This window comes from Carettochelys insculpta, chromosome 8, assembly GCF_033958435.1.
Source record: "Carettochelys insculpta isolate YL-2023 chromosome 8, ASM3395843v1, whole genome shotgun sequence".
Classification (NCBI taxonomy): Eukaryota; Metazoa; Chordata; order Testudines; family Carettochelyidae; genus Carettochelys; species Carettochelys insculpta.
In genome coordinates this window covers 46,916,286-46,944,222 of record NC_134144.1, presented here as the reverse complement: position 1 = coordinate 46,944,222, position 27,937 = coordinate 46,916,286, and the positions used below count along the sequence as shown (strand labels likewise).

Sequence of the window (27,937 nt, the reverse complement as noted above, 5' to 3'; positions counted from 1 at the left end):
ATTATTACAGTAAAACGTCATTAAGAAAACTTTATAATATGTGGCGATGATACAATACAATCTAGATCATCTGGCATCCCTGGGAAACGGAGGTTGCCAAATAATCAAATAGGCTGGTTAGTCGAGCTGGGGCACCTGTCCCTGCTGCCACTGGCCCCACTGCCACTGGCCCCAGCAGGCAGCCAGACCTGCTGCTGCCAGCCCGAACTTGCCAGTTATACAGCTACACGGCACTTCTAATAGCTTCATCCCTCCAGTCTGACTGATGTCATGTTTATTGCATCTCTGTAAGCCTACTTTTCACTAAGGGCTCATGGAAAAAGTGGAGCAAGGTCACAAAGAACCCCACACAGTCTGACACAATAGACAGTCCATGCTTAAGAGACACAGAAGACAAGGCATAGCAAGGGTATTGCAGGTCAAGTGTGATGCACATTAGCTAAGCTGTATGAGCTGTCTTGTACAGCACTTCAGCACTATGAGACCATCACTTTCATGAGCCCTAAATTCACCTCCAAACTCTTTAAGTTGCAAGAGGTAACAAGAACTTAATATAGGAAGCATTAGCTGCTAATGAAATTAAAGTAGATTTTGGCTGGGAAAGGCACTGCACACTTGCAACTTGCAGAGAAGCCAGCAGGAGGCATACTGATGTCCCGTTCTAGTCCTTACTTGGTAACCTTCCCTGCTGACTTGTGCCTGGTTAAAAAGTGAGCAGGGCTTCTGGCTCTTGCAAGGTTGACTCTTTGGCATTCAGCGCCTGTCACAGAGAGACCAACCTGTGTTCTGGGACCACTTGTTTCCCTCAAGGTTTTAAATTTTCATACCGAGTGCAGCTGTGTTACATAGTGACTGAACAGTGGCTGCCCTGTCCCACAGGTACACCTAGGGCAGCTCAGAAGACGAGAAAAGGAAGAGAAGCTGAGACCAATAACCTGTCATGGCTCCCTATTTCTCTACCTCAGCCCAAGTTAGACATTTGAGTGGTGCTGTGCCTGCACTGGTGGGTGCCAGTGAGCTTCCAGCTGCACTGCTGAGCGCACGTTTCCTGCACAGCCAGGGTTTCCACATGCCCGCCCAGTAGGGTGGCCAGCTGTCTAGTCATGCAGACCAAACAAAGACCCCTGCCTTGCTCCTTCCCTAAAGCCATGCCCCCGTCTCGCCCTTTCTCTGACATCATCTCCCCGCCTTCTGTCACTAGCTCTCGCTCCACCCTCACTCACTTCCTCCAGGCCGGGGCAGGTGGTGTGAAGGGAGGGGGTTTGAGTATGGAAGGCATTACAGGAGATGGGCTCTGGGAGAGAGTTAGGGTGCAGGAGGAGCTGCTAGGGTGGCCTCTGGATAGGGGCAAGGAGTTGGGATGTGGGAGGTGTGGGAGTTGGCCTGCAGGAGAGAGTTTAGTGCTGGACTTGGGCTGAATAAGGAGTTGGGCTGCAGGATGTCGGCTCTGGACTGGAGCAGGGGGTTCAGCTCCTAGGCGGGTGGCCTGGGGATCTCCATGGCCCCGTTGCTCCCGTTGGCTGCAGTTCCCAATCACTGGGAGCTGCAGTCAATGCTCAGGAGTGGTGCCTTACTTCCACCCCCACCAGGGCCACAGGGGCATGGTGCCAGCTGCTTCCAAGAGTCCACAAAATCTATGTTAACCCTGCTGCACTGGAGTGGCCATGGCTAGGGACTCCTCAGGCCCTTTAAAATTACCCCCCCTTTGTCCATCCTCCACTGCCCTTCATTAGTGGGCCTGTTTATGCTATTTTGATCCCTGGCATGCAGTGTCATGTGGTTTGTGGTCACCTTTCAAATCCTGGACATTTTCCTTCCTCTGATAAGCTGAGGGACTTCTGATTCTCTGATGGAAGAAAGTTATCTGCAATCATCTGCATATGGGGTGCACGTCAGATGGGCTCCCACCTCCCAGTGCGTACTCCTTGTATCACTCTTATCATCGGCTCAGTCAGTGGATTTCCAGAGATGAGCCAAAACTGCAGTGTTTTTAACTGAATGACACCAGCCTGAAGTTTAGTAGTATGGGGCAGGAAAAAGCCAGATCTTATGGAAGACAAGGGATGGGACTGAACCCTGTCCTGTGGGCCCAGTAAACCATTACTCATTTGCCCTTTAAAAGAGAGAAGAGTCAGACCAGGTAAGGTCACCAGCTTTTGGACAACTCTGAATTCTTTTGTCTGAGCCACGTATGCATGTGTCTGTTAAGAGGTGACCCAGAAGGTGCGAGAGCTCTTGTGACAGATCCTCAGCAGAAATCAGCTTCATTCCATAGGTAGCAATAAGCCAAGACTGACTTGCACCAGCTGATGATCTTTTCCATATGATCAGACTTCTAAGCACCTTAAGAGGCAAATAGGTGCCTTTTGGGAATTTGAAAAGCTTTCCAATCCTTTAAATTCTGCCCCAATAAGCTTTGGCAGCTAAAGTGCCTGCCTTCAAGGTTATGATTCACCTGGCAGACTACCAAGCAACTGCTACAGGTTGCTTTATCACATCACTTCAAGCCAAGCCATTGAGTGGGTCCACTGGAAGTGTTTTATAGTATGTATTAGAGCCTAGCAAAATGCAGCAGCATAAAGTGATCAATAATAGTGGATACTGAATTTGTGGAAGTTTCATAGCATCTTATACACAGATTGCAATACATGACCTGGTATACACACCTTTTGAGGAGAAAAAAAGACAAATAAATCTGTGTGTAAATACTGTCTTACAAAGGAGACCAAAGTTAGTCATGACTGAAGATCTATCACATATCAACTAGGGACAGGGTTTGTTTTTGGTTTTGGTTTTTTTTTCCACTGTTGAGAATTGTCATCACAACGAAAAGACCAGTTGTTAAACTGAAAAATGATAGCTAAATGCTGTAACCTAAGAGTGGGCTATAGCATCATATCCCAGAGATCATTGTAGCACTGACCCTGGGCATTACCTCTGCAGTTACAGAGCTTATTTTTATGTCTTATAGTTAAGTGAGCCATTGCGGGCAATACAGCCAGGCCCTTTGTTGTCTCTACCCTAAAAATGGAGAGAGTCTTGTTTGTGTTTCTTTTCATTGACTGAAAAGATGCCAAGCAGCTTCCAGACAGGCTTAAGGGAAGCAAAGAACCTTCTGGAACATGGCGTGGGTGATTGCACTCATAGGCCCTCCGCTCCAGGTGGCATTTTGTTTCTCTGAAGTTCTTTCCATCCCCTTTGGTGAACCCATTGCAGTGTTAACTGTAACCCTCTGACACGTGGAATGAAATCTCATGGCTGGGGAAAGCACAGCACTGGCATGGTTCTAGTGAGAATGTAGTCTAGACACTGGGTCTGGGCAAGGGACAAGTGCCATAATGGCCTGTTCATTGAAGGAATGAAGCAGGAGACAGCATGGTAGAGAAGGAGGGGGTTAAAGCAGGGGTGGCCACAAATTTTTGATGAGGGAGGGCACATTAAGAACTGGTAAGTGGCCCAGGGCCACACGTTCCTATGATATTAATGGAGGGGATCTCTAGGGTCTGGGAGGGAGGTTGAGTGCAGGAGGGAGCTCTGTGTAGGGAATGGGGATGCAAGGTGTGGGAGAGGGTTTGGCAATAGGAGAAGCTTCTGATCTGTAGGAGGGGTGCAAGAGGGGTGCAGAAGGTTTAGTTTCTGACTTGGGGCAGGGAGATGGGATACAGGAGGGGTTGCCAAGTGCAGCTCCCAGCCAGCAGTCCAGCAGGACCCTCAGGAGGGCTTCCCTGTATGCTGTACCTGCCCACACTGCTCCAAGTGGCTGGCTGCCTGCCTGCCTGCCTGCCAGGGCCATCATGTCTGTCTCTGTGCAGCAAGCCCCCGGGGGCAGGGGTGTTTCCACATGCTGCACTCTACTGTGATGGGCCTGATCTGAATGTTTGCCAGGCCACATCCAGTCCACAAGCTGTGTTTTGCCTGCCTCTGTGTTATAGAGCGTGAGGCTGTGAATTACATGCATATGCTTGCCCATAAAAATATAGATGCATGGAAATACCCATCTGTGGACACACCTACTGGCTGTATAAAGCAGGCTGCTGCAGGTTGGGACTGGGAATTCGGACATCTGCATGCATATGTATCTGAAAACACAATCTTTTTATTTAGGCTGTGTTGTTTCCCAGAAAGTCCTCTTCACTGAGCATCACAACTTTGGCTTGTCCCAGCTGGTGTCTTTATGAGCAAAAGCAGCTCATGTAAATCATGCTTCCTATAAAAACACAACAAAAGTGCAACATTAAATCTTTTTGAGATTTAAAAAACATCTCCACTGTGTAATTGATTATAGGGGCCCAGTTCAATTTTAAGAGAGCATCATTCCAAATTAGGGGAATTTCAGACCGCTGAGAACAATGGCAGTAAACCTGCAGCTTGCCTGTCACCCTTGAAAAAAAGTTATTCTCCAAGAAGGTTACACTGTGCAGGGCAATCTACTTAATCTCTTCCTGAAGTATACTTTTGTTATTTGAAAGCTTCTGTGAGCTATAATTCAGGTTTGGTGGGAAACTCATTTTATTTGATTTTTTTTTAATCCATCCTTTTTCCTCATTGATTCTTAATGCTGTTATTTCCCATTTCTCAAATAGCGCATTAAGATTCTTGGACATGCTCCCCTTTGAAATCTGACAGTTTAATTTAAAAGTCAACTTCACCAACCTGTTGTATGAATAGCTTGAGACAAATGAATTTCCTAGTTTTCCTTTGGGCTAGCCTATAAAATGTGGGCTAAAGTATGCAATGGAATCAACGTTGAAATGGTTATAGCTTTAAACAGATATGTCTCTTGCTTTGTTTTATCATTCTGTGTTTGAAGCCAGCTCAGATGCTTCACATACATTGTGACTGCAGAGACAAACCAAACCCCATAACTTCCTTCTTCCTCTCTCTTTCCTCCATTAGTGTAGTACAGGTTGCACCTTCCTTGTCTGGCATGCTCAGGACCTGACTGGTCCTGAACAAGGAGTTTTTGCTGGATGAGAGGAGGTACAGGGCTTCTGCAGGCAGAAAGCCCTGTGATCAGGGGCTGGTGCAGCTCCAGCCTACAGCCTCTTTCCCTAGCCGAGGCTGCTATGGGGTTCTGCCCCACTGGCTGCCTGTCGCACAGCTTAAGGAAGCTCCAGCTCCCAGTACTGCGGCAGCCTCCCAGCCCCTGCTGCAGCAGGGCAGGCAGGAGTTCCCAGTTCCCAGCCCTGCACTGCTTTGGGACCAGTGGTAGCTCTGGCCTGAGTCCCTGTGCTGCTTCGAGACTGGCCAGGGCCGATGCGGGACCAGCGGGGCCTCTGGCCCCAGTCTCCATGCTGATGCAGGACCAGTGAGGGCTCCTGTCCCAAGCACTATGCTGCAGCAGGGAAGCATGAGCTCCAGCCCCAGTCCCTGCCCTGCTGTGGGGCAGCAGGGACTCTGGCACTAGTTCCTGCCTTGTTTCAGGACTGGCAGGAGCTCTTGCCCTAGGCCCTGTACTGCCTCAGGAGCAGCGGCGGTTCCTGTCCTGGCCCTGTCATGCTGCACGGTGATGGGAGCTCTAGCCCTTGATCCCCGCACTGTTGCAGGACCGGTGTTGGTGCCAGCCCGGGTCCCCATACTGCCACAGGGGATGTGGGGGTTCTGGCTGTGGCTCCGGCTCCTAGCTCAGCGAGGGCTCCTGCACCAGCCTCCACTCTCTGGCTTGGCAACATCCGCGGTCATGCCAGACAACAGATGTTGCCGGATGAGAGAGTACCGGATTTCAGAGGTGCAACTTGTATCTAAGCTTCTCGCAATCTTCAAGAATTTCTGGCATTCCAGGTTTGAATTATTATGTTATATTTGTATTACCTTAGCATTCAGGCCCATGAAATACATATGAAAGGGATGTGAAGCAAATCTGTGTTTGTGCTCGTGTAAGTGGCAAACGCAGTGTTAGCATTGCAAGAAAAATCTACATGGCGCTAATGTGCATGGTGTTTCTTACAATGTATTGGCATTACCTACAAATAAAATTGTAAACCTTCATCTCTTATAAACCTCCCATGCCTTCTGAAAATAAGTATCTGCATAACTGTCATTTATACATAGCACATGAGTAGACTTTTCAAGATACGGTCCTTTGTGGTAAATTTGCATCACCTAACACAATTATAGTATATACCTATCGGATAAGTATTCTCTGAAAGATGAGAGATTTACAGAAATTTCATGAGTCATCGTTTCTTTCATTTTTCTGTGCTTCCATCAGTATGTAGGGAAATGGGAATACAGCTTTGAGGTAAGTATGCTAACACTTGCAATTCCTGTGGCAAATCCTAGTTTAGTACTTCCCTCTCCTGGTAGTGCTGTGGTATAAAAGTGACCTTTATTAGTGCTTCCAGTAGGGTGTATTTCAACATGATAGACCTTGACTCTTCAGTGTGCAGAACCTATCCATGTACATGTTTTAGGTGGAATGCATTCATTTATGGAGAGACTGACAACTCAGAGGTACATCTTCAAAATCTTTTATTGATGGAAGGTGTATGCACAAGTTCCTGTATACTGAATCCTATTGTTCCTTCACATAAATATCCAGGGCATATACAGTAATCAAATGTAGTTTGGGCCCTATTTATGCATCAGAGAACAGAATTTGGTTGATTATTGGAACGTGGGGAATACATTTATATATTGTCTGCTTCTCTCCAATGAAATGCAGTTTATATATCCTTTGAAAACCATCCTTTGAAAACTGATTTTGCTAAACAAAACCCTATTTTAGGCTGTATCCCTATAGAATTGAGTAGCAAAACTTGCATTGACTTCAGTGATGCAAGAACTAATACATACTGTCCAATAAGACTACATTTTCCCACAGTACAACACCGAATGATAATGAAGAAATATAGAAGCCCATCTTTCAAATTAATTTGAGCAACTATTCTTAAATTGACTGAATAGTCTGATAAGTCTTTGCAATCATGACTGATTTAATATGCAGTGATGTGTCATTAACTTCACATTTCCTAGTGTGCATCATTAAAATAACTCACATTTGCTGATCTGCTATTTTTTAAATTTATGGCGCCCATGAACTGAAGCCACACTAACTTATACCAACTGAGGATCTGGCCCATAAAACAGATCTTTAGATAAATTACAGTTTGATTACAATTACTCAAAAAGGGCATATCAATTTTTGAAGGGAAATAAAATATTTTGCACTTTGTAAAAATGGTTTTTAAAAGACACATTTACCTGAAAGTAAAATAATAGGGGGTGACTCTGATCAGGCACAAATCAATGTAGCTCTTTTGAAGACAATGGAGCTGTGCTGATTTATACCAGCTAACCTAGCTATCTGAGAAAAATCAAATGTATCTGTCTGTGTATTAAAATAATGGGTAACTATATTTTACGTAGCTGTTGAATTTGCTAAATATGTAGCATGTGCATATAAACATGCTATATCTTGAGATTATAAATCATTTCATTACATTTTTATGTAACAATGTTTTTGCTTTAATAGAAAAGTAGACAGAGGAGAGGGATGTGAACATGAAGCAGTGATACATCATGAAATAAAAACGAAAATTTATGTTTATTCTGATTACTCAAAGTGACATTATAAGGACATTTGTTCTTGAATTTTCTTTTGGGTTCCATATGTTTTATTTTTTACTTTGGAAGAAAAATTGGGATGGCGGCAATGAGTTATGCTTAAAACGCTAAGTAGCATTTTAGTTTTAAGGATTATATGAAATAAGACTTCAAAAAAATCTCAGGACTAACTGATTTCTGTGAGTACTACTCTTTCAATTGTCAGTGACAGTATTCTCCACTAATATTAAACTAATATAAAAACACCTGCACTTACATCCCAGAGCCTATATAAAGTTTGTATATAACTCTTGCAACATACTGTACAGATTAATGTCCTGAACATCAATATACATTACATATAAGTTACTTTACTGTAGTCTAGTCAGTTTCAGCTTGTGACAAAAAGGTTATGTGTCTCCTTAAATTCTTCATACATAAAATTCTGTACACATTTCTAGAAGGTTATGGCACTGTACATTTAAGGTGCAACTTTTATATATTTTATAGGAGTTATTCATGAACATTTCCTCCCCGTTAAAGTTATATTCTCTTGTTTGTTCCAAAAAAGGAGAACTTCATCAACAATCTGCAATTCATAAGTTTAGGACTGCAGGATGTTCCCTCTTGTGGTTTTATACAACTTAAATTTTGAATTTTTGCTTAATACAATTGTGGGGGGATGGACTGAGCCCACACGCCCCCTGCTGGAGACCTCAGGGCTCTGCCACCTCCATCCCAGGAAAGGAGCGGTGGAGAAGTCTTTCAAAGCAGGTGGAGTATCTGCACAGAAAGCAACTAATCAGGGCCCAGAAGGGCCACATAAAAAGGAGTTGGCACAAAAGAGCAGGGGAGAGTTGGTAAGAATTTCTGGGCTCAGCTGCTACTTGAAGCTGGGAGGAGATGGACTGGATGCCTAGCTGCTTGGGGCGCAGGCACTAGGGATCAAGGTGCTTCTGGCTGGCTGCTCAGACTAAGTGAGGACTGAGTCTGGGGAGAACCCAGTAGAATGTTGTCTCCAAGGAGGTATAGCCCCATACAAGGACTGAGATATTTTAAAGACAGAGCCCCCGGCAGGGCTAGAACACAACCTGAGAACTGCTAAAAGAGGGCACCAGAGAAGGAAGAATGGAGGGGATGTGCAACCTTAGTGCCGTAATAACTCATTCTAATCTCAGTTTACTGTGGTTCTGTATGGAGATATAGGGGCAAGGGACTGAAATGATGGCTGACGTCAAATTCTTCTCATCTAACATTTTTATTTCAAACATATGCATGCATTATTCATTAGAGCATTTCTTATTTACAGTAGCAATCAGGAATCAAGTACCCACTGCACTAGGCACTGGACACTGCACTAGTCTTGGAATAAGAGGAGACAACACACTGATAAAATAAATAAATGTGGGCTGGGGGAGAGAGAACAGATTGTGAGCAGTGGTCTCAGCACACCACTTGCCCAGCATTGTCACACATTTTCATAGAATCATAAACTCATAGAATACTAGGACTGGAAGGGACCTCGAGAGCCCATCGAGTCCAGCCCCCTGCCCCAATGGCAGGATCAAGTACTGTCTAAACCATCCCTGATAGACATCTGTCTAACATGCTCTTAAATATCTCCAGCGATGGAGATTCCACAACCTCCCTTGGCAATTTATTCCACTGTTTGACCACCCTGACAGTTAGGAACTTTTTCCTAATGTCCAGCCTTAACCTCCCTTGCTGCAGTTTAAGTCCATTGCCTCTTGTTCTATCCTCAGAGGCCAAGTAGAACAAGTTTTCTCCATCCCTCCTTATCTTCTCTTTTCCAAACTAAACAAGCCCAATTCTTTCAGCCTTTCTTCATAGGTCACATTCTCTAGACCTTTAATCATTCTTGTCGCTCTTTTCTGGACCCTCTCTAATTTCTCCACATCTTTCTTGAACTGTGGTGCTCAGAACTGGACACACTACTGTAGCTGAGGCCTAACCAGCACAGAGTAGAGTGGAAGAATGACTTCTCGTGTCTTGTTCACAACACACCTGTTGATGCTATTCTATTAATGTTGTTCTATCATTTGCACCTCATGGTATCTGTCCCAGTTCACTTGCTGCAAGTCCATGTTCCTGCATGGAGCTTTATGTGGACTAGTCCCTCAGATCAAGAAAAGTCCCATTGGAAGTGTGTACCAATCCAGAGCTTCACGAAGGATCAGACTCTAAACTAGTGGTTGTGCATATTCATGTTTGGATTAAAACTATCCAAAAGTTGTAAGTTTTAAGGCTGTGCTCCAATGACAGAGCAGTGCTCACAGATGCAGTTCGACTTGAGAATATCGCCTTATAATTTCCCAGATGTACTGTTGTAGGTGCATAGTAAACCACTTCTTCATTTTCCTTTATTTGTTTTTGTTGTCTTTCTATTTGCTTTTACAATTTTTCTGTCACACAGACCCACGCCTTTCTTCATATAATCACCCAGTCGTGTCTGACAATAAGCAAAATAGAGGATGGCACGTATGGTCCCACCGTGGAGACTTGTAATGGTAGCCCTTTGCAAATGTGGATGCTAAGAAACTTCACAAGGATGGAAGTTTTTAGGAATATTTTTTACAGTCCCACTGATTATTTCCTTTAGCAAATTATTAGAGGTTGGTATTAATGAGTGAAGTAAATGTATTTTGGATAAGATTGTGCAAAATAATGCTGTCTTTCAATTTCTACTTGATAACTCAACTCACTTACTTTTATTGTTGTTGTTATACTGATGATGTTTTTGTAGCAGAAAAGTTAGCTTTGATGATTGTTAGTTAATGCATCGAAAGTTGCATTTAAAATGTCTAGGGCCAATCATAGTTTGATTGATTTCAATGGAGCTTTGACAATTCAGGCTACCCGAGGATCTGGATTCTTTCATAGATGTATATTCCAACATTCACGGGTACTGCTAATTATAAAAATACGATGTGTGTCACAGACATTTATATTCAGAAACTCATATTTAGTTTTAAATGCATTTCCATTATCATAATGTCAGCTACTTTTAATGGATCATTCAAGTAACTGCCATTGACTGAATCATAACAAACATTCCAACTGTGTCTTGCTGTACTCACTGGGTGGTCCTAACAGAGGTAGTAGGGCCACTTACATTCATTAACTGGAACAGAAGTTAGGCCTAATTTCTTACATGAACCTCATATCCTATGAACATGCATCTGCTTGCCTTTCAGCATAAGAGTAACATTTTTCAAGTCTATGCATAGTGTTTTGGCCACTCTGAAATGGGAAAGGGACTTTTGCTACCCATTTCACCTTATGACGCTGCTCCTGTGCTTGAGGTTATATGCATTGGAGTTTCCAGAATCAGGGTCATAGTATTGATTTACACAGACATAACTCCCATTAATGTGCATGGGAGTGTTGCCTCATTATAGATTCTAGAATTTTATCCATTTATGTTTAAGTATCTCATTTTAAAATATTATTTCAGGAGAATCTTTTTCCTAAGATTGTCCTTGAGAGGGTTGATGTTCATTATTGCAAAAAATGACGATTGTACGGTGTGCAGTGTTTTGGGAGTGAGCAGAAGGCAGTCCGAGGTACATGTTTCATTAACAGAGCAAATGGTTGATAGCAAAACACTTTTTGCAATGTCTATTCAGTACTATGCTGAGATATGGTTTTCCCCAGTATATTGTATAATAGCTATACAGCAAAAAATTACATATATTTTTTTCTCAGCATTACGTCTTAAAATATTTCTAAATTACCTTTCACCTAAATTACATTTCATTCGTATCTTTTGAAATAAAATGATTCATAATAATCATTTCCTCTAAGCAGTTTGATAGTACTTAACTATTTTTCCATCACTTTGATATTCATAATTACATGATAGAACATGGTAAAGGGATCTCCAATTTTTATTGTATTATGTTTGGCATAATGCATGCAAATTGTGTGCTCGTTGGAACATGCTTATTTACCTAAACTCAGTGAGTAAGAAAGCACAGAGGCTTGCTCGGAAGCTTTGGAGCGCTTATATAACTAAAGCTACTTCATTGCAATCATTCTGATTCTGGACATGAAAAGGAAGTTCCAGATTGGTTTGTATGTGTTTTATTTTACCCAGTGTAATTGATTGTTTTCCAAACAAAGGAGTCTTTGTTGTGGTAGCATTAATAATGGTAAAATGGAGAGTAATGCTTTTTAGGAGACAATTGAAAAGCTCGATGATACGCTAGCCTTACATGGAATTATACACTGGAAGAAACAGGAGAAGCTGATGAAGGCAGCAGTATCATTTCTAGGCTTCATTGCATATCTGTTTATAGTAGAGAATCTGAGCAGTTTAACTGATTTTTAAAAATGTACAAATGAAATATCTTTAATGCTTTGAAGAGGGTTATTTAATAAACAAGATACTTCTGTTAACATTACTAATTCTTTCCTCTTGTGATTAGCGAAAGATGGCTTATCTCCCAGCACTGAATGAATAGTAAATGGCCCTGAATGACTTAGTAAAACAGATGTAGACGTTTCTTTGGGAATTGTAGAACAGTTTGTTTTGAACTGAGGATCAGCTCTCTGGGGAAGCTTTACTTAAAGAATAGTCCCAGGAGAAATTATGTGCTGCATAAAATGTTGAAATGTGACATATGTCAATCCAGCATGAACTGTAAAGTAATATTTTTCTGCAGTAAAGTAGAAAGATGTTTTGGTAATATAATTACAGCTATCGCTCAAATCTTTGGAGAAAATAGCATCTTAAGCATTTTAACAAACTGAATTGGCAAGGATATACTGAAATTCATATCCGTTGTCAGGTACTGTAATTGACAGCATGTCTCTCCATCGCTGCTGAGGGCCATCTAAGGAACGTGCAGAATATAAAACAAGTCTCTAGGTTAAAGCCCATTGGCTACAACTTTATTACTGTGAGTAATCAGTAATTAATCCATTATTTACTATTACCTGACAGCCAAAGTTCATGAGGTCCCTTAATCAATGTGGCCCAGCTTCCAGACATTATCTTGCCACATACCATAAGTCTCTCTCTCTCAACAGTTTCTCCCCATGGAGAGGATTAGATAGCCTGGTCTTCATTCCTCTACCCAACAGTAAGGGCCAGCCTCAATAGTGATGTTTCCAGCCTTTTTGTGTCCCAATACCAAGCTGGATACAGTCCCACAACATTCTCCAGATGCTGTATCAGCTCACCTGGACCTGCACACATTGAACCTGAGTGGTGAGGCTTACCTTTGATCTTGGAAATATCCAGCAACCGTAGAACTGAGGTTCAGATTTCAGTAGTGATGACGTGGACCTTCATATTTCTGAGGTAAATGTACTGAAACTGCATATTGAAAATGCAGTTTAATATGTGAAGGGCTTTTAGGTAAGACTTGAAAACAGGTTTTAACTGCTTCACAGGGACACTTAAAATCCCGCTACACCTCTTCTATGACTAGGGGCTTGCCCATGGGTGCTGGGTCAAAACTTTCCATCTGTGCCCTTCACAGACTATTTATATGCTCCAGTTGGTTGATACTCTCCCCTCTGTGATCCAGTGGGGGTGTATGAACATGCTAGTTTTTGTAAAGCACTTCTGGAACTATGAGCTTGAAAATGACTATGAGAACATAAAATATTATCTACTGCTATGTTTTTATTAAGTGGCTTTTTCTGAGATGCTACAGGCACCTGGAAGACGCATTGCTTGCCACTATAAGAACTCTTGTACGCTGATTACTGCAGCAGACAGCATACAATATGCAGACATCTGGACAGAGATGTACTTTTGGCTGATAGTTCATATACCCACTCACTCATTTAAAATAAAACAATGCAACTCATTCAAAGCTGTGTGTGTACTTTTCTGGAAGGAAATGGTTGAGCAGGGTAATTTGTTTCCCAGGGCAGGTCTCCATGGCAGAAAGGTGTGTTTTTAACTCACTTGCTACCTTGTAGTAGCTAACTCAAGTGAAAACAGCAGTGAAGACACATGAGCATAGCTTTTAACTCATTGGCTACATCTAACCTACAGCGATCTTTCGAAAGCTGTTCTTCCAGAGGATCTCTTCCTAAAGAGCTCCTTTCAAAAGAGCACATTCACACACAAAAAAGTGGATTAAAAAATTGATCTGTTCTTTCAATAGAGAGCATCAACACAGCCTGCACTCTTTTGAAAGAAGTGCCAGGGATCAAAAAGTCTGGCACCATGAGGACTGCTCTTTTGAAAAAAGGGCCTCCAGGGTGCCAACACACTTTTTTGCTGAAAAAGTATTTTGGAAAAAGGTGCTCTTCCTCATCTGGGAGAGAAGAAAGAGGGCCACCGGAAAAAAGTGCTGAGTTCTTTTTTTTTTTTTTTTTTTCTGGAAAGAACTTGCTAATGTAGCTGCAGTCATTGAGCTGAAGTCTGTTGCAAGGCTGGAGTTTGAACCCAAGCTACTAAAATTGGGAACTGGACTGCTGTGTCCTCACTGCTGTTTATTGCTTTAGTTAGCTAGCACTTTTTTGGAGGAAAAGGAGTCGAGTGAGGTCATATCCTCAGATTACTCTCTCATTTGGGATTGTCCACCAGTCAGAGAGTCACTGTAGGGCTGATTTTATTCTAGAGGAAAGGGTTTTGTGTACCCAAAGCACAGAGCAAATTCTCAGAGTCACAGCTACTGTGCATTTCCAGATGTGTTGGCCACCTTTAAAAGTTACATTTCACAGGAGGAACTTGGGGCATTACATAGCCGCACCAGTTCTGGAGGCATTGTATCTCAGAGGGAAAAATCCCCCTGGGCACATTGGTTGTGTTGTATGTCAGTGATTGGGATATGGGCATTCCAGCATCACACTCATGGGTCATGGCTGGCATCTGAGGCCGGATGACAGAGCTGAGGGTCATAACTGGGTTACGTGGACTAGGACACAGCCACAGGCAGAATTTTTCAGCAGCCACTGACCTGCTGCTGGGCTTAAGAGCCAGTCTGCTGAGCTTTCCCAGTCAGGTGGGCTACATCTACACTAGCCCCTTCCTTTCCACAGGGGCATGCTAATGAGTGAGTTGGCAGGATGCCATGAATATGCAACCCCTCATTAGCATGATGGTGGCCGCACACAATTCGAAAGTGCCACTTTCAAAATGCGTGCCGCCCATGTAGACAGGGGCCTTTCAGAAGGACCCCCTGGACTTTGAAAGCCCCTTCTGGTTTCATGTTACCTACTCAGTCAGCAGCCTAATCACAATCTACCTGTTAGCTGCTGTGATATTGAATGGCTGTAACCTTCTCTGACCACATCATATAAGCATTCCAGAATGCTCTATAAAACACTGTAGAGCAAAGAGGTGTTGTGGAAGCCTTTAATTTTTTTCATAAACAAAAGTGTACTTTTCTGTCAGGCACTTCAGCAAACAGGTCTCTTACTGGAGAACTATTGAGTTCATAACAAACACTAAGCTTGAAAGGCCATTGATAATGAGCTATCTGTGATATAGTGATTGGTCTAGAGATCCCTAGCTACTTTTGAATAATGCAGATTTCTGGGGGAGGGGGAAGGGGTGGTATTCTATCCAATGATCCAGTGTTCTAATAAATTCTGAAGCAAGGCACTTGAATAAAATTTACATTTTGAATGTGCCATTGCTGTGGGGGACAGATGAGTTGATGTTTAATCTTTTGGAAGGACAGATTGAATTTCACCTAGGGCCATATGGTTAACACTGCTGTTCTACAACATTACAGTCAGGGCTTGCTACTGTACAGTTTATAATATGTGTTATATAATTATCCTGTAGCTGAGAAATGTAGGATGTACTTATGTGGAGATAAAGGTTTACTCTTAAACGTTATCTCATCTGTAGAGACAGTACAAGGTGTTTCAGAACTGGTAACAAGTTCTTTTGTAAATACATCAGTTTCCTAAAGCTTTGCTTTAGCCTTCCTTTGTTCCCCCAACAAAGGAAATATACCATTTTTAGGTGGGAAATGCTGTTTTGTTTTGTTTTTAAAGTAATATGTAGAGATTTCATAGGAGGAAAGGGGAAGGCTACTTAACTTCTTTTGGAAGTCCTTTAACAGAGTTCCCAGTATTTTTATGCTCTCTGATGAACAAAATTGAAGTGTACTCAGTTTTTCTCTTGCTCAAATGTATGTGCATATAAAAGCAACATTGTATACATGGTGTTGATTTGGTAAGCCATGAAGTAAGACCAGTCTGTTGTAATTGGAAATCAAATTCAGATTTGGGAATATAGGAAATACCCTTCTTAGAACTGATCACATATCCTGGGGCCTGATTGCTTTGCCTTCCCAAATAATGTTCATCTTGCTCAGAGTTCTTCACTGACAACCTCCTGTAAAGCGGGTATGAGGTGAACATCTTCTGGGTGGAATGGGCTTGGAGCTATTCAGCACTCCCCTGTGACTGGTAGCATGTCAAAGTTAGCTCCACATCAACAGTGCACAGTTGCTGGAACTATGGTGCAGCATGCTCAATATGAAGTGGTTTCTGTTATATACAGGGTTTATAGTTTGTTTCAATGGCACCTAGCACCCCTACTGTAAAAATTGCTCCAGCAGCTCTGTAAGAAAGTGTGAAAGAATGCTGCCAGATATAATTCCCTGTCATTACCTTGACTACCCCTCATAACCAGAGACCTACCATAAATGTATTAAGTCAGATACTTGGGGGAGTGCAAACTGGAGAGCACTGAAATCCAGGGAATTATACCTTAGCGTTTTGAATCACTCTGCTGGACCTGGGGTTCCCACTCAGTATTATATTTGTGATGATCATTTTACTGCAGTGTGATTGCAATGCCAAAATGTTTGAGAAGAAAACTGAAAAAAATATGTTAAGGATTATTTTTCTGGAAACACTGGTTTGCTATTAAATTAATGTATGCTGTTAAAGTGTGTATAGTCCACCCTGAGATAGTTACACCATTATCTTCACAAATTTAAAGGTGAGCAGTATGAAAATGTGATGCAGGACTTGGTCTGGACCGAACCTTTCCTTGAACCTAAATATAATTGCTTTCCACTAACATTCACTGGTGTGTAATTTGACCTTTTCTATCCATGTATTTTACACATACATCACAGTTCCTTACTCCTTAAGTGTGTGTGCCAAGGCCATGCCATCTAAGGAAGGTGAGCCCATAACTTCCATCAGAAATGTGCATGTGGCGTGGTGCATGTTGTTAGTATTCACTGTGTGATAGAGCTGTATGTACAGATGGTAGTGGTCACCTGATGGATGACACTTGGTTTGAACAGGAGCATTTGACTAGGATCAAACACTCCTTACTTGGAACCTCTTAAGTAGCTAGAACAAGACAAAAATTATTAAATATTCAATGCACAGCATTAATTATCTTCCAGTAATTATTTCATTTCTTTTTGCTTGTTGTTACAGCGGCTCATATTGCGGCATGTCAACAGCAACCAGTGTCTTGATGAGCCATCTGAGGAGGACAAAATGGTTCCAACCATGAAGGACTGCAGTGAAAGTCGATCCCAGCAGTGGCTGCTACGTAACATGACCTTGGGTGCCTAAACCTAAAGAGACTTCCTGTGGTCCTTGGGGCCATGCAAGGAGTCTAGGCTTTCATTCTTCACTTATTTGAATCAGAAGAAAGGATATTCTTCTTCCTTTGTTCTTGGTGAAATGAAAGGCTTTGAAGCCCTCTGAGAAGTCCAACTATCAGAACAAAGTCATTTGGTTATTTGCTTGTTATGGCATGTTTGGACATGCCCCTTTGAAAGCTGTGTCCATTCAAAAGAAGCACATTAGAAGCTATAAATGGCATAATATATGCTACTGTCGATGTCAGATGCATTTGGAAAAGTATTTCCAGAACAATCTTTGAGCCTAATGTCAAAAGTTTTCAGGGGTGGTTTATTCTTCTGGTTATGTCAGATAATGTTGCTTGAAAGTGACATGATGTAAAATGCCTTATGATACAAATTTACATTGTGAAAGATTATATCAGTTGTTTTATAAATTTAATATATTTGGTCTGGCCCTCCATAGCAATATGGTGAGAATAGTTGTTGAAATCTTGTGTTGTCTGATACTCACTGAAGGATTAAACTGAAAGGGTTACTGAGCAGTAAATTTACTGTACAGTACATAATGAATGTTTCACTTTTTTGTGCCAGGAACAATGAAGTCGCTATACGTAGCGGTTCTTATAAAAGCAGCAAAACTGAATAAAGAATGCACTAAAAATGGAAACTGTATAATAAGTGAAACTTCATCAAAAGACATTTGAATGATGTTAAGGAGTGGGCAATATGCATGAATAACCCAGATTAATGCCAATAGGAATTACCCATGCATCCTCTACAATCAGAAGGCAAATCACTATGGGTCTCATTTACCTGTGTGCACCTCCATCAATCCTAAATGGCTGCGTGGACGGAGAGTGGAACTGGTAGGAGAATCTGGGCTTCTGAATCAAAAGTTAGTCTGAAGCTCAATCTGTATTCTCTGGCTCTGATCATAAATATAGTAGAAAACTTCCTGATGTATACAGAGGTGTCCAAAGTTTGGAGATCCCTGAAATACGGGTGCACAAAAGGAACAGATTATGGATGGAGTTTGAGCTCTAACTCAGAACTTACTTGCTTTAATAGGTTTATGATAGAGGCTTATTTATATTTTTAAATAATAACTTGTTTCTTAATTTCTTTTGTTTTCTTTTCTTAAAATGAGTATTAAAAATGTGCTGCTGACATGCTGTAATATCAAAGGCTTCATAGGAACCAATGCCATACCAACAACAAACATAGTAAAAGTTTGCAAAAGTATTTTGTTGTTTTAAATATATGTTCATAACAGACATTTGAGCAAATCCCTGTATCATGTAACAACAGATAATGGATCTGCTGTAAAAATGCTTTGGTTGGACTTCATGCAATAGACCTAAAGTACATCATTTGCCCAGGGGCATAAGGGTCACAGGAGGTTGCAGCAGATCCAGAACCACAGAAGGGGCTGCTGAGCAATATGGGAAGCATACCATCCAGGGGTAGGGAATAGGTTCTGTCCTCACCAGCCACCCAAGCTTCCCCAAACAAAGCCTGTTGCATTGTGTTAGAAATGGGAAGATGAAACTGGCTTCAATATCTGTGTACTGGCTCCTTTGGTGAATAGGTATTAACAGTACCAAGTATTTGTACACGATGGATTGATATTTTATGCACATTTTCTGGCTATAGATCATTAAATGAATACCAAATGCATATTATGTTTGAAAAATCATTACTAGGCATGCACAGTAGCTGCTTTTCAAGCCCTCCTATCTTGTCTTTTTTTTTTTTTTAAACACACACACAAATTGTTCACATTATAACTGAACAGCTATCAAAACTGAACAGGACTGTAATTTTACTACATGAAAGGAACATTAAAAAAACCCACAAACAAAATCATTTAAACGCCAAGCTTAATGCAGAACAAATTATCACATTTTTCAATCGTTGCCTTTCGAAGGTCTGTCAGCCCATGGACACCCTTATTTAGAAATTCATACTGGTAGATAAAATATTTGGCTAATTGCCTTAAAAGTGTCACGATAACAATAGTGGTGCTCATGGGAACTACTCTAACATCTAACATCATTTAACTGTGTTACAAAAGTGCATATAGTAGGGCCTGACATCTTTTTTAACCTCTTTTAGATGAAATGATATCTCAATTACCAATCTGCAACTTGTAAAGGTTGCTAAGTGCCGTTGCACAGTATCATTGACATCATTGGAAAGTAATGAGGGAATGGTACCATCTCTAGATTTATTTCAAGAGCTGGGTCTTAAATACAGATTATGTAACTGTTGGAAGTATCATTGCTAGGCATGCAGTGTTTTAATACCTTTTTCCCTGTATAAAGTGGATTGTGGCAATGAATTCTGACTGTTATACTCCTTGATTGCTGTTGCGGCTCTTCATTATATTAACAGCTGCACTGCTATGTTATATATGAGGTGCCTGATGGAAAAAAGAAAAAAAAATACATCTGCTTTAGTTTATGCTTATTGATGGATGATATTAAGTACTCATGTTAAGAATAGAAATGGTGTTCAAAGACTTTTCAGAATTGCATTACAACCAGAAATTAGGCCCCATCTTGCAAACACAGATGTGTTTAGCTTGACTCACTGTGAGTATGCCCTGTGACTTCAGGGGGATTGAGCACTAAATTTACTTAGTATGTAAGTACAGGAATCAAATAAGCCACCAAAAAGAAGTCTAATGTAAGCAATATCTCAGGGCCCTTTTAAATGCTCATTGACCTTTGAAAGGTGAAATGCTATTTCATGTCTTTAGCACTGAGGCTAGTGAAATGAACATAAAGTAGGAACTTTCTGGATTCTAATTCCAAATCCTCCTATTGAATTCCTGTGTGGTGTTAGCAAGTCATTTAGGCTATGCCTTCACAGCAGCATTATTCCTGAATAAACTATTCAAGAAGAGCTGTTCCAGAATAGTTTATTCCAAAAGAGCGCTGCTACACAAAAAATGCATTTTGAAATAGCACTCAGATATTTCGAAATAGAGCATCTACATTCTTTAGAGCCTATTTTGAAACAGAGCCATTGGATGAACCGTGGCTTATTTCAAAATAGGATGTATTCATTTTCTACACAGCCCCTATTTCAAAACACCTATTTTGAAATAGGCACTAATTTTCATACAATGAGGTTTACCAACTTTGAAATAAGGCAGCTTTTATTTCTAAATTATTTTGCATTATGTAGATGCTCACATAGCTATTTTGAAATATCAGTTGCTATTTTGAAATAACCTTGCTGTGTGTACCTACCTTTTGGCCAAAATTATGCAAAAGCAATGTTTAATTTTAGCTGCATCAATTTGTGTTGTGTAAAATGGGAAACCCACAGTTCAAGGCACCTACAATTAAAGGCCATTTTTGAAAAAATTGGGCTTTGACTTCTGAACTGTCTCCCTGTTTGTGGAATAGAGCTAATTGTTCTCTAACTCCCAGGGTCCTGTGAGAATCAACAAATAGTGTTCTTATAATGTGTTCAAAATGTAAAGAGCTACATAACTGCTGAATATCAGATTACCGATGGAATATACATTCCAGTTCTCATATTTTCCAAGAGTTGCTTTCAGGGAATTGAAAGCCAGGATACAAGGCTAAAGCAACATGTTAACAACACTGGTCAAAGTGAGCAGGTTGTTACTGTAGATAAGGGGAAAGTGCTGCAGTTTCTCATTTTCCTTGTACCTTCAAGAATTACCTCGGGAGGAGAGGACTGTTATAAAATATGAGAACAAATGAAACTATAAGCTAGTTTTATTGAGTTAGTTTTGACTGGAAGGATTGTTCTGGACTGTTATAATGTCCTATTCTTTGGAATAATTTTTGTTAATTTCTTAGATTTTTTTATTTTACCGCAGACTAGTATGAATAACATTTTAAAGAAAGGTTAAGTACTGTACTGGTAACATATGTATTCTGCATTTTGCACTTGAAAGCAAAGATCATATCTGATCACATAAATTTTAGTTGCATCTAATTTGTAGATGCTGAATACAGTCTCACATGAGGCAATTCTTGTTCAGAAACTTAAGCGTAGTGCTATTAAATAGATTGTATTGTTTTCACTGGTATGAATAGAGCGGGGAAATAAAAGGGACTTAAGTGTTGGTAATTTTCATAGTCCGTAAATCCTTGTGTATTATATCCATCATCAGAAAGTCTTTAATGCCCTTAATTCAGCAGGCCATCAAAGGTTTAAGTATTGTGACAGCTATCACTTCAGAATTCTCTTTGTGTACCACTAACCATCGTTCTGTTTCCTGTATTTCAATATATGGAATAGATACAATTCAGCTGCTATACTGTACAGTATCTGAACACATCTGGTAAGAATACACCATGTTTAAACTGCTACTAAATATAAGCTATTGAATGATCTTAAGGTGTTGAATGAACACCAGCAATGTGTTTTAACTAAGTTATGTGAATTTTAGTGTCAGTGTTTTCTTACATTCAGTAACTTCTTAAATCAAGTCTCATTCAAATATCTTGAATCCCCCATTTCATTCTCCAATGGCATGTATTCAGGAGAGCTGGATAAGTGTGCTTTCTTTTCAAACATAGCCATTATGATTTTAAGTATACAAAATCTATCTCTGTTTAAAAAGAAAGGTATATATAAAGTGTGGACTCTTGTGTATTTTCTGCTCTCTGTGGACTAGAAAGAGGCTGGAATATCAATTTATGTAGAGGTCTCACTTATAGTGCATCCTGAATAAGTGCTTGAGACACAAACTCAAATTAAATTTATAAAAGTAGATCGTGGATAAAGAATTACACATTTTAAATGTTGTAACAGTTATTTAATGGTCTAATGGTACTCTTTGCTGTAAATTTCAATATTTATACATTTTTGTAGAATAAAAATATACCAGTTTAGTTTTCTTCTGGTGTATATTGTCTTCTTATAGCTATAATGTTATGTCTTTCATGTTTATTGATGATCTATATTATGAACTGGGCTATTACTTTAAAATACATACAATTTATCTGAAGCCTCTTTATCCGTACATTTGCACAAAAGTATCCAGAATGGTTATTGCAATCTGGTTGTAAAATAAAGACGTGCATAGGAGCTGTCCACTCACAAATGGCCAGCACTTGTAGTAAACAAGACCCTAATCCTGAAGGCTGAAATACATGTTCCTCTGCTGTCATTAGCAGAGCCCAGGTCAAAGTTCAGCTTACAGGACCAAAATACAGAAAATTCTGCACTATGTGGTCCATGAATAAAATTGCTGTAGCACTAGAATGTCCAACTCCTCCCCAGCTCAGTGAAAATAACCACGAGAGTGAAGGTGGGGGAGAGCAAGCAATGGAGAGCAGAGAAGTGGAGTAGGCAGCTTGGGCTGCGTCTACACGTGCACGCTACTTCGAAGTAGCGGCACCAACTTCGACGTTAGGCGGCGAGACGTCGAAGTCGCTAACCTCATGAGGAGATAGGAATAGCGCCCTACTTCGACGTTCAACGTCGAAGTAGGGACCGTGTAGACGATCCGCGTCCCGCAACGTCGAAATTGCTGGGTCCTCCATGGCGGCCATCAGCTGGGGGGTTGAGAGATGCTCTCTCTCCAGCCCCTGCGGGGCTCTATGGTCACCGTGGGCAGCAGCCCTTAGCCCAGGGCTTCTGGCTGCTTCTGCGGCAGCTGGAGATCTATGCTGCAGGCACAGGGTCTGCAAGCAGTTGTCAGCTCTGTGTATCTTGTGTTGTTTAGTGCAACTGTGTCTGGGAGGGGCCCTTTAAGGGAGCGGCTGGCTGTTGAGTCCGCCCTGTGACCCTGTCTGCAGCTGTGCCTGGCATCCCTATTTCGATGTGTGCTACTTTGACGTGTAGACGTTCCCTCGCTGCGCCTATTTCGATGTCGGGCTGAGCAACGTCGAAGTTGAACATCGACGTTGTCGGCCCTGGAGGACGTGTAGACGTTATTCATCGAAATAGCCTATTTCGATGTTGGCTGCACGTGTAGACGTAGCCTTGGAGAACAGCCTTTTTTGTTTGGTCAGGAAGTTGGCAACCCTGAGCAGTACCAAAAGAAAGGAATGTGTAACAGTGTGTGGAAGGTGGATACAAACCAGTTCTTTGTAGATCAACTTCTCTAAATCCAAATTGCATGATACATCCTTTTCATATATTTAATCCAATGTACAATTTTTGAAACTCTGTCAATGGGAGGGGAATAGTTTTCCATCCAAATGCATGCGTTATTTCTCTCTTTCTTTTGGCAAAGGACCGAAGGGACCAGGCTGGACAATCTTATACCACAATCACGATTGCTGATTCATGATGCTTTTCAGCCATGGCTCATAATACTCTCTGATTACAGAGAATTGAGGAAAATCTGGAATCTTTTTATGCTTATAGTAACAGATACTCAGTATAATCTCTGTTAATGAGAAGAGGTAAAAAATCAACATTTTTGAATGGTGCACTGACAGAATAATTTCTATCAAGAGGCAAAGAAAGAGGCTATCAGAAATAAAACCACAATTTGTGAATAAAATGAAAATTAAATCCATCTCAGGAGACTAGAAGAGAGAGAATATTAGTCCAGTTAATGGAATCCTACTTCTGTGGAGAAAGTGATGCATAATAAATTTCAGGAAGAATAGTGGCAAACCATTACTATATTATTTTAAATTCTACTGTGAATTCTAATTGCTTGATGGACCCAAATCTCCCTTTATTAACCTCATGAAATACCAAGGAAAAGTGATACTTCTATTTTTTATTTATTTAGCTTTGATTAGCAAAGCTTTGAGTAATTTTTACAGAACTGTTAAAGGTTTTTATAATAGCAGCATTTTCAGAGATGGATTTAACAAATAGAATCCTTTCAGACTCTTCCTTTGTAGTGTAATATGCGGACATTGTAAATTGTACTGATTTCTTTTTAGTTTATAATCCAAATTAACAAGGTATCTCGCTGAATGTTGGCACTCTTGTCTATGCAAATAAGAGAAAAATATCTTCTAAGTAACTCCTTGTCAGAGTTCAGCACCTCCAGTATTTTTCATTCTGAAATTATCTAGTTTGTCTCAAAAATGTTTACTCATCTATTTATTTCTGATGAATGCTTGTTTATACACAACATCCAGAACATGTATGAGATTAAAAGATGATTTTGAAACCACTACAGTGATTATGAAACTATTTTGTAAAGATGCAATTAACTGTAGGGCTTGTGTTAATTACAGTATGTGAATTCATAGATGATTCACAAAATAATCTATTTGAGTGATGAATGCAGAAATTAGAGTATGTTTCTGTACTGCTCTGCATTCAAAAAGTTAATAAGTTAATACTAATAATGGTGCTGAAATTTGAGAAGTCCATGATTTGTTTTCCTTACTAAAAATGTATTTTCTCCCGTCCTGGCAAAAAGGACCAAATTCTGGAGCTCTTATGCCAGCAAAATTCCTCTGGAGGCAGGTCCCAGAGTGGGTCAGTGGGTTTGAGGGCACTCAGTAATTCACAAGATCAAATCCCTATTCCACAGACATGCTGCTGGTCTCAGAATTAAGTCCCAACCCTTATTTTATTAAGGAACATTTGGCCCTATTGCTCTGTTTTTATATGCTTTTGGCCATGTGAACAGCTCATGGGATATAATGAAAATAGACACACAGGAGTAGGGTCTACATTTGTAAATATGTAACAATTAATTATTTTAAACAAAGTATATACATTTTATTTTTGAATACACATCTTTAAGAACAAGTTAGACAAACACCTGTCAAGGATAGTCTAGGTATATGTGGTCCTGGCTCAGTATTGGGGCCTGGACTGCATGACCTAAAGGAATCTCTTCCAGGACTTAAATCTTTATGGTGGATCCACCTAAAAATATTTACAACTCTTTTCAGATAAATAGAGTTATCTCCCATTCATTCAAATATTAAAGATTAAACACACACAAGCACTCATTCATCCCCACCTGGTACTTCCCTTTAAACCACCTGAGCTCATGCTCCTCTCAAAAGCCAGATTGGTGAGACGATAGATAAGCCTTGCTGTGTTCCATTAAGGTCAATGCAGCCTATGGTTCTGTTAGACCAAGCGAAGAACTGCTTTGCAGATTTCCTTCATGTTTACAGCCAATCTTTTCAGTTTTTTACCAACTCACACATGTTATCAGCCCATCTCAAATGCTACAGTATTATGCAAAGACAGCACTCTCACAGGCAGCCCCAAATCTATTTTCAAGTTCATAGGCTAGAACCAACACATCCAAGTGCACCCAATAACCAAAACCTTTGCAGATCATGGGACAGAAGCATGACATGCACCATCCCAGACGCAAGATTCTGCAGCCAAGCCCACATATTGTATGTTGCACTAGCCAGTTTGCAAACAGTTTTGGTTTGGAACACCAGGAAGTAGGCAGAAGTAAAATATCCCCAATGTGTCAGATAACTGTAGCAAGACTCACAGTTAAAGAGAATACACAAACATCTGAACAAGCTTTGATTGAAACAAATAGCTGGACTACTGCAAGCTTGGGCTGCGTCTACACGTGCACGCTACTTCGAAGTAGCGGCAGTAACTTCGAAATAGCGCCCGTCACGTCTACACGTGTTGGGCGCTATTTCGAAGTTGAAATCGATGTTAGGCGGCGAGACATCGAAGTCGCTAACCCCATGAGCGGATGGGAATAGCGCCCTACTTCGACGTTCAACATCGAAGTAGGGACGTGTAGACGATCCGCGTCCCGCAACATCGAAATAGCGAGGTCCTCCATGGCGGCCATCAGCTGGGGGGTTGAGAGATACTCTCTCTCCAGACCTTGCGGGGCTCTGTGGTCACCGTGGGCAGCAGCCCTTAGCCCAGGGCTTCTGGCTGCTGCTGCTGCAGCTGGGGGTCCGTGCTGCATATACAGGGTCTGCAACTAGTTGTTGGCTCTGTGTATCTTGCACTGTTTAATGAAAGTGTGTCTGGGAGGGGCCCTTTAAGGGAGCGACTTGCTGTTGAGTCCGCCCCGTGACCCTGTCTGCAGCTGTGCCTGGCTCCCTTATTTCGATGTGTGCTACTTTGCCGTGTAGACGTTCCCTCGCTGCGCCTATTTCGATGTTGGGCTGAGCAACGTCGAAGTTGAACATCGACGTTGCCAGCCCTGGAGGACGTGTAGACGTTATTCATCGAAATAGCCTATTTCGATGTCGCAACATCGAAATAAGCTATTTCGAAGTTGGGTGCACGTGTAGACGTAGCCTTGGAGTCCAAAAGCAGCTGGATATCTAGCACATTGCATACCTGTGTTACAAATTGTGCACTTAAGCAGTTATTCCCTGCGCCTCATCCCAAGGATAAAGCAGCCAAAACAACTTTTGCTAAGGCTATGTCTGCACTAGGCAAAGTAAGTCAATCGCAGATACACAGTTCTAGTTATGGCAAATGCATAGCTAGAATCGATGTATCTGTGCTCAGCTTACTTGGCCATCCTTGCTGAAGAAGGTCAAAGGGCGAGGAGCGTCGGGGTTCACTGCAACTCCCAAAAGATCAATTTCACATATCCCTACGAGATACACAAAAGTCAAACCCTGGAAGCTTGACCCTGAGTGGGTCGATCTACTGGACTACTGCAGACTACACTCACTACTATCATTACTTCAGAATCAACCGAATTGAATTTCAGTCAAGTAAACCACATCCATAGCTCAGTGAGCACTTGGTTATTTCATCTCTTGCAAGTAGAAATCAGAGTACATTGTCCAGGTTCCATATCTTCTATATCTAAGGAAGCTCAGTATGGTACACCTCCCTCCGCATGTTAGGGTGTGTGCTATTTAACCATAAAATTTCCTGTCTGTAATGCTGCCTCACAGGCAGTGTAGGGTGAAACCAGGCCAGTGTGGTGCATGGTTGTGACATCTTTGAATCTAGGCAATGAGTAGCCTGTTGAGCCTGAGCCAGGCTCTATAATTAAGTGAACAATGCGGCAGGTACAGCAATGGGCTCCTGAATTTACTTAAATGTGCTACTTTCTTTCCCACGGAGCCTTCCACTCTGTAAGAACATCAATTAAGCGCTCTGGGAGTGGTAGTCCATCAGTTGCATGAACAAGAGCAGATGAAATGGAAATAGAATGTGGAGAGCACTCCCCACGCTGATGATTCTGCCAAACCATATTGTACCCTCCTGTGCTCTTTTTTACACACACTGAAGTGGATATCAAAAAGAAAAAGCAGTCTTGTAGCACTAACAAAATAATTATTAGGTGATGAGCTTTCGTGGGACAGACCCATTCTTCAGACCATAGCCATACCAGAACAGACTCAATAGTTAAGGCACGCAGAACCAAAAATAGTAATCAAGGTTGACAAATCAGAAAAACATTATCAAGGTGAACAAACCAGACAGCAGAGGGGCAGGAAGGGGGTGGGGAGTCAAGAATTAGAGTAAGCCAAGTATGCAAAAGAGCTGTTATAATGACCCAGAAAATTCTAATCCCAGTTCAAACCACATGTTAATGTGTCAAATTTGAATATAAAAGTGAGTTCAGCAGACTCTGTTTCCAGACTCTTGTGAAAATTCCTCTTCAGTGAGAGACAAACTTTTAAGTCATTAACAGAATGGCTCGCTCCATTAAAGGGCTGGCTGACAGGTTTGTGGATCAGGAGTGTTTTTATGTCTGTTTTGTGCCTATTAACTCTTCGTCTAAGAGAGTTTGAAGTCTGTCCAATATACAAAGCTTATGGGCATTGTTGACACATGATGGCATACATGATGTTAGCTGAGGAACATGAGAATGTGCCCATGATTCTGTGAATAACCTGATTAGGTCCAGTGATGGTATCTCCAGAATAGATATGTGAACAAAGTTGCCAATGGACTTTGTTGCA

At 41.2% G+C, this 27,937-nt stretch overlaps 1 protein-coding gene across 2 annotated transcripts in view; it reads left to right on the top strand.

Moving 5' to 3' along the window:
* The window catches only part of GALNT13 (polypeptide N-acetylgalactosaminyltransferase 13), a 341,581-nt gene extending 319,733 nt beyond the window's left edge, over nucleotides 1–21,848 (top strand). For both annotated transcript variants that reach the window (XM_075001619.1, XM_075001618.1), the window contains one exon: nucleotides 16,942–21,848. In XM_075001619.1, coding sequence (XP_074857720.1) covers nucleotides 16,942–17,082 — 141 coding nt within the window. In that variant the 3' untranslated portion in view covers nucleotides 17,083–21,848. The remainder of the gene's footprint in view (nucleotides 1–16,941) is intronic.
* The last annotated feature ends 6,089 nt before the right edge of the window (nucleotides 21,849–27,937 follow it).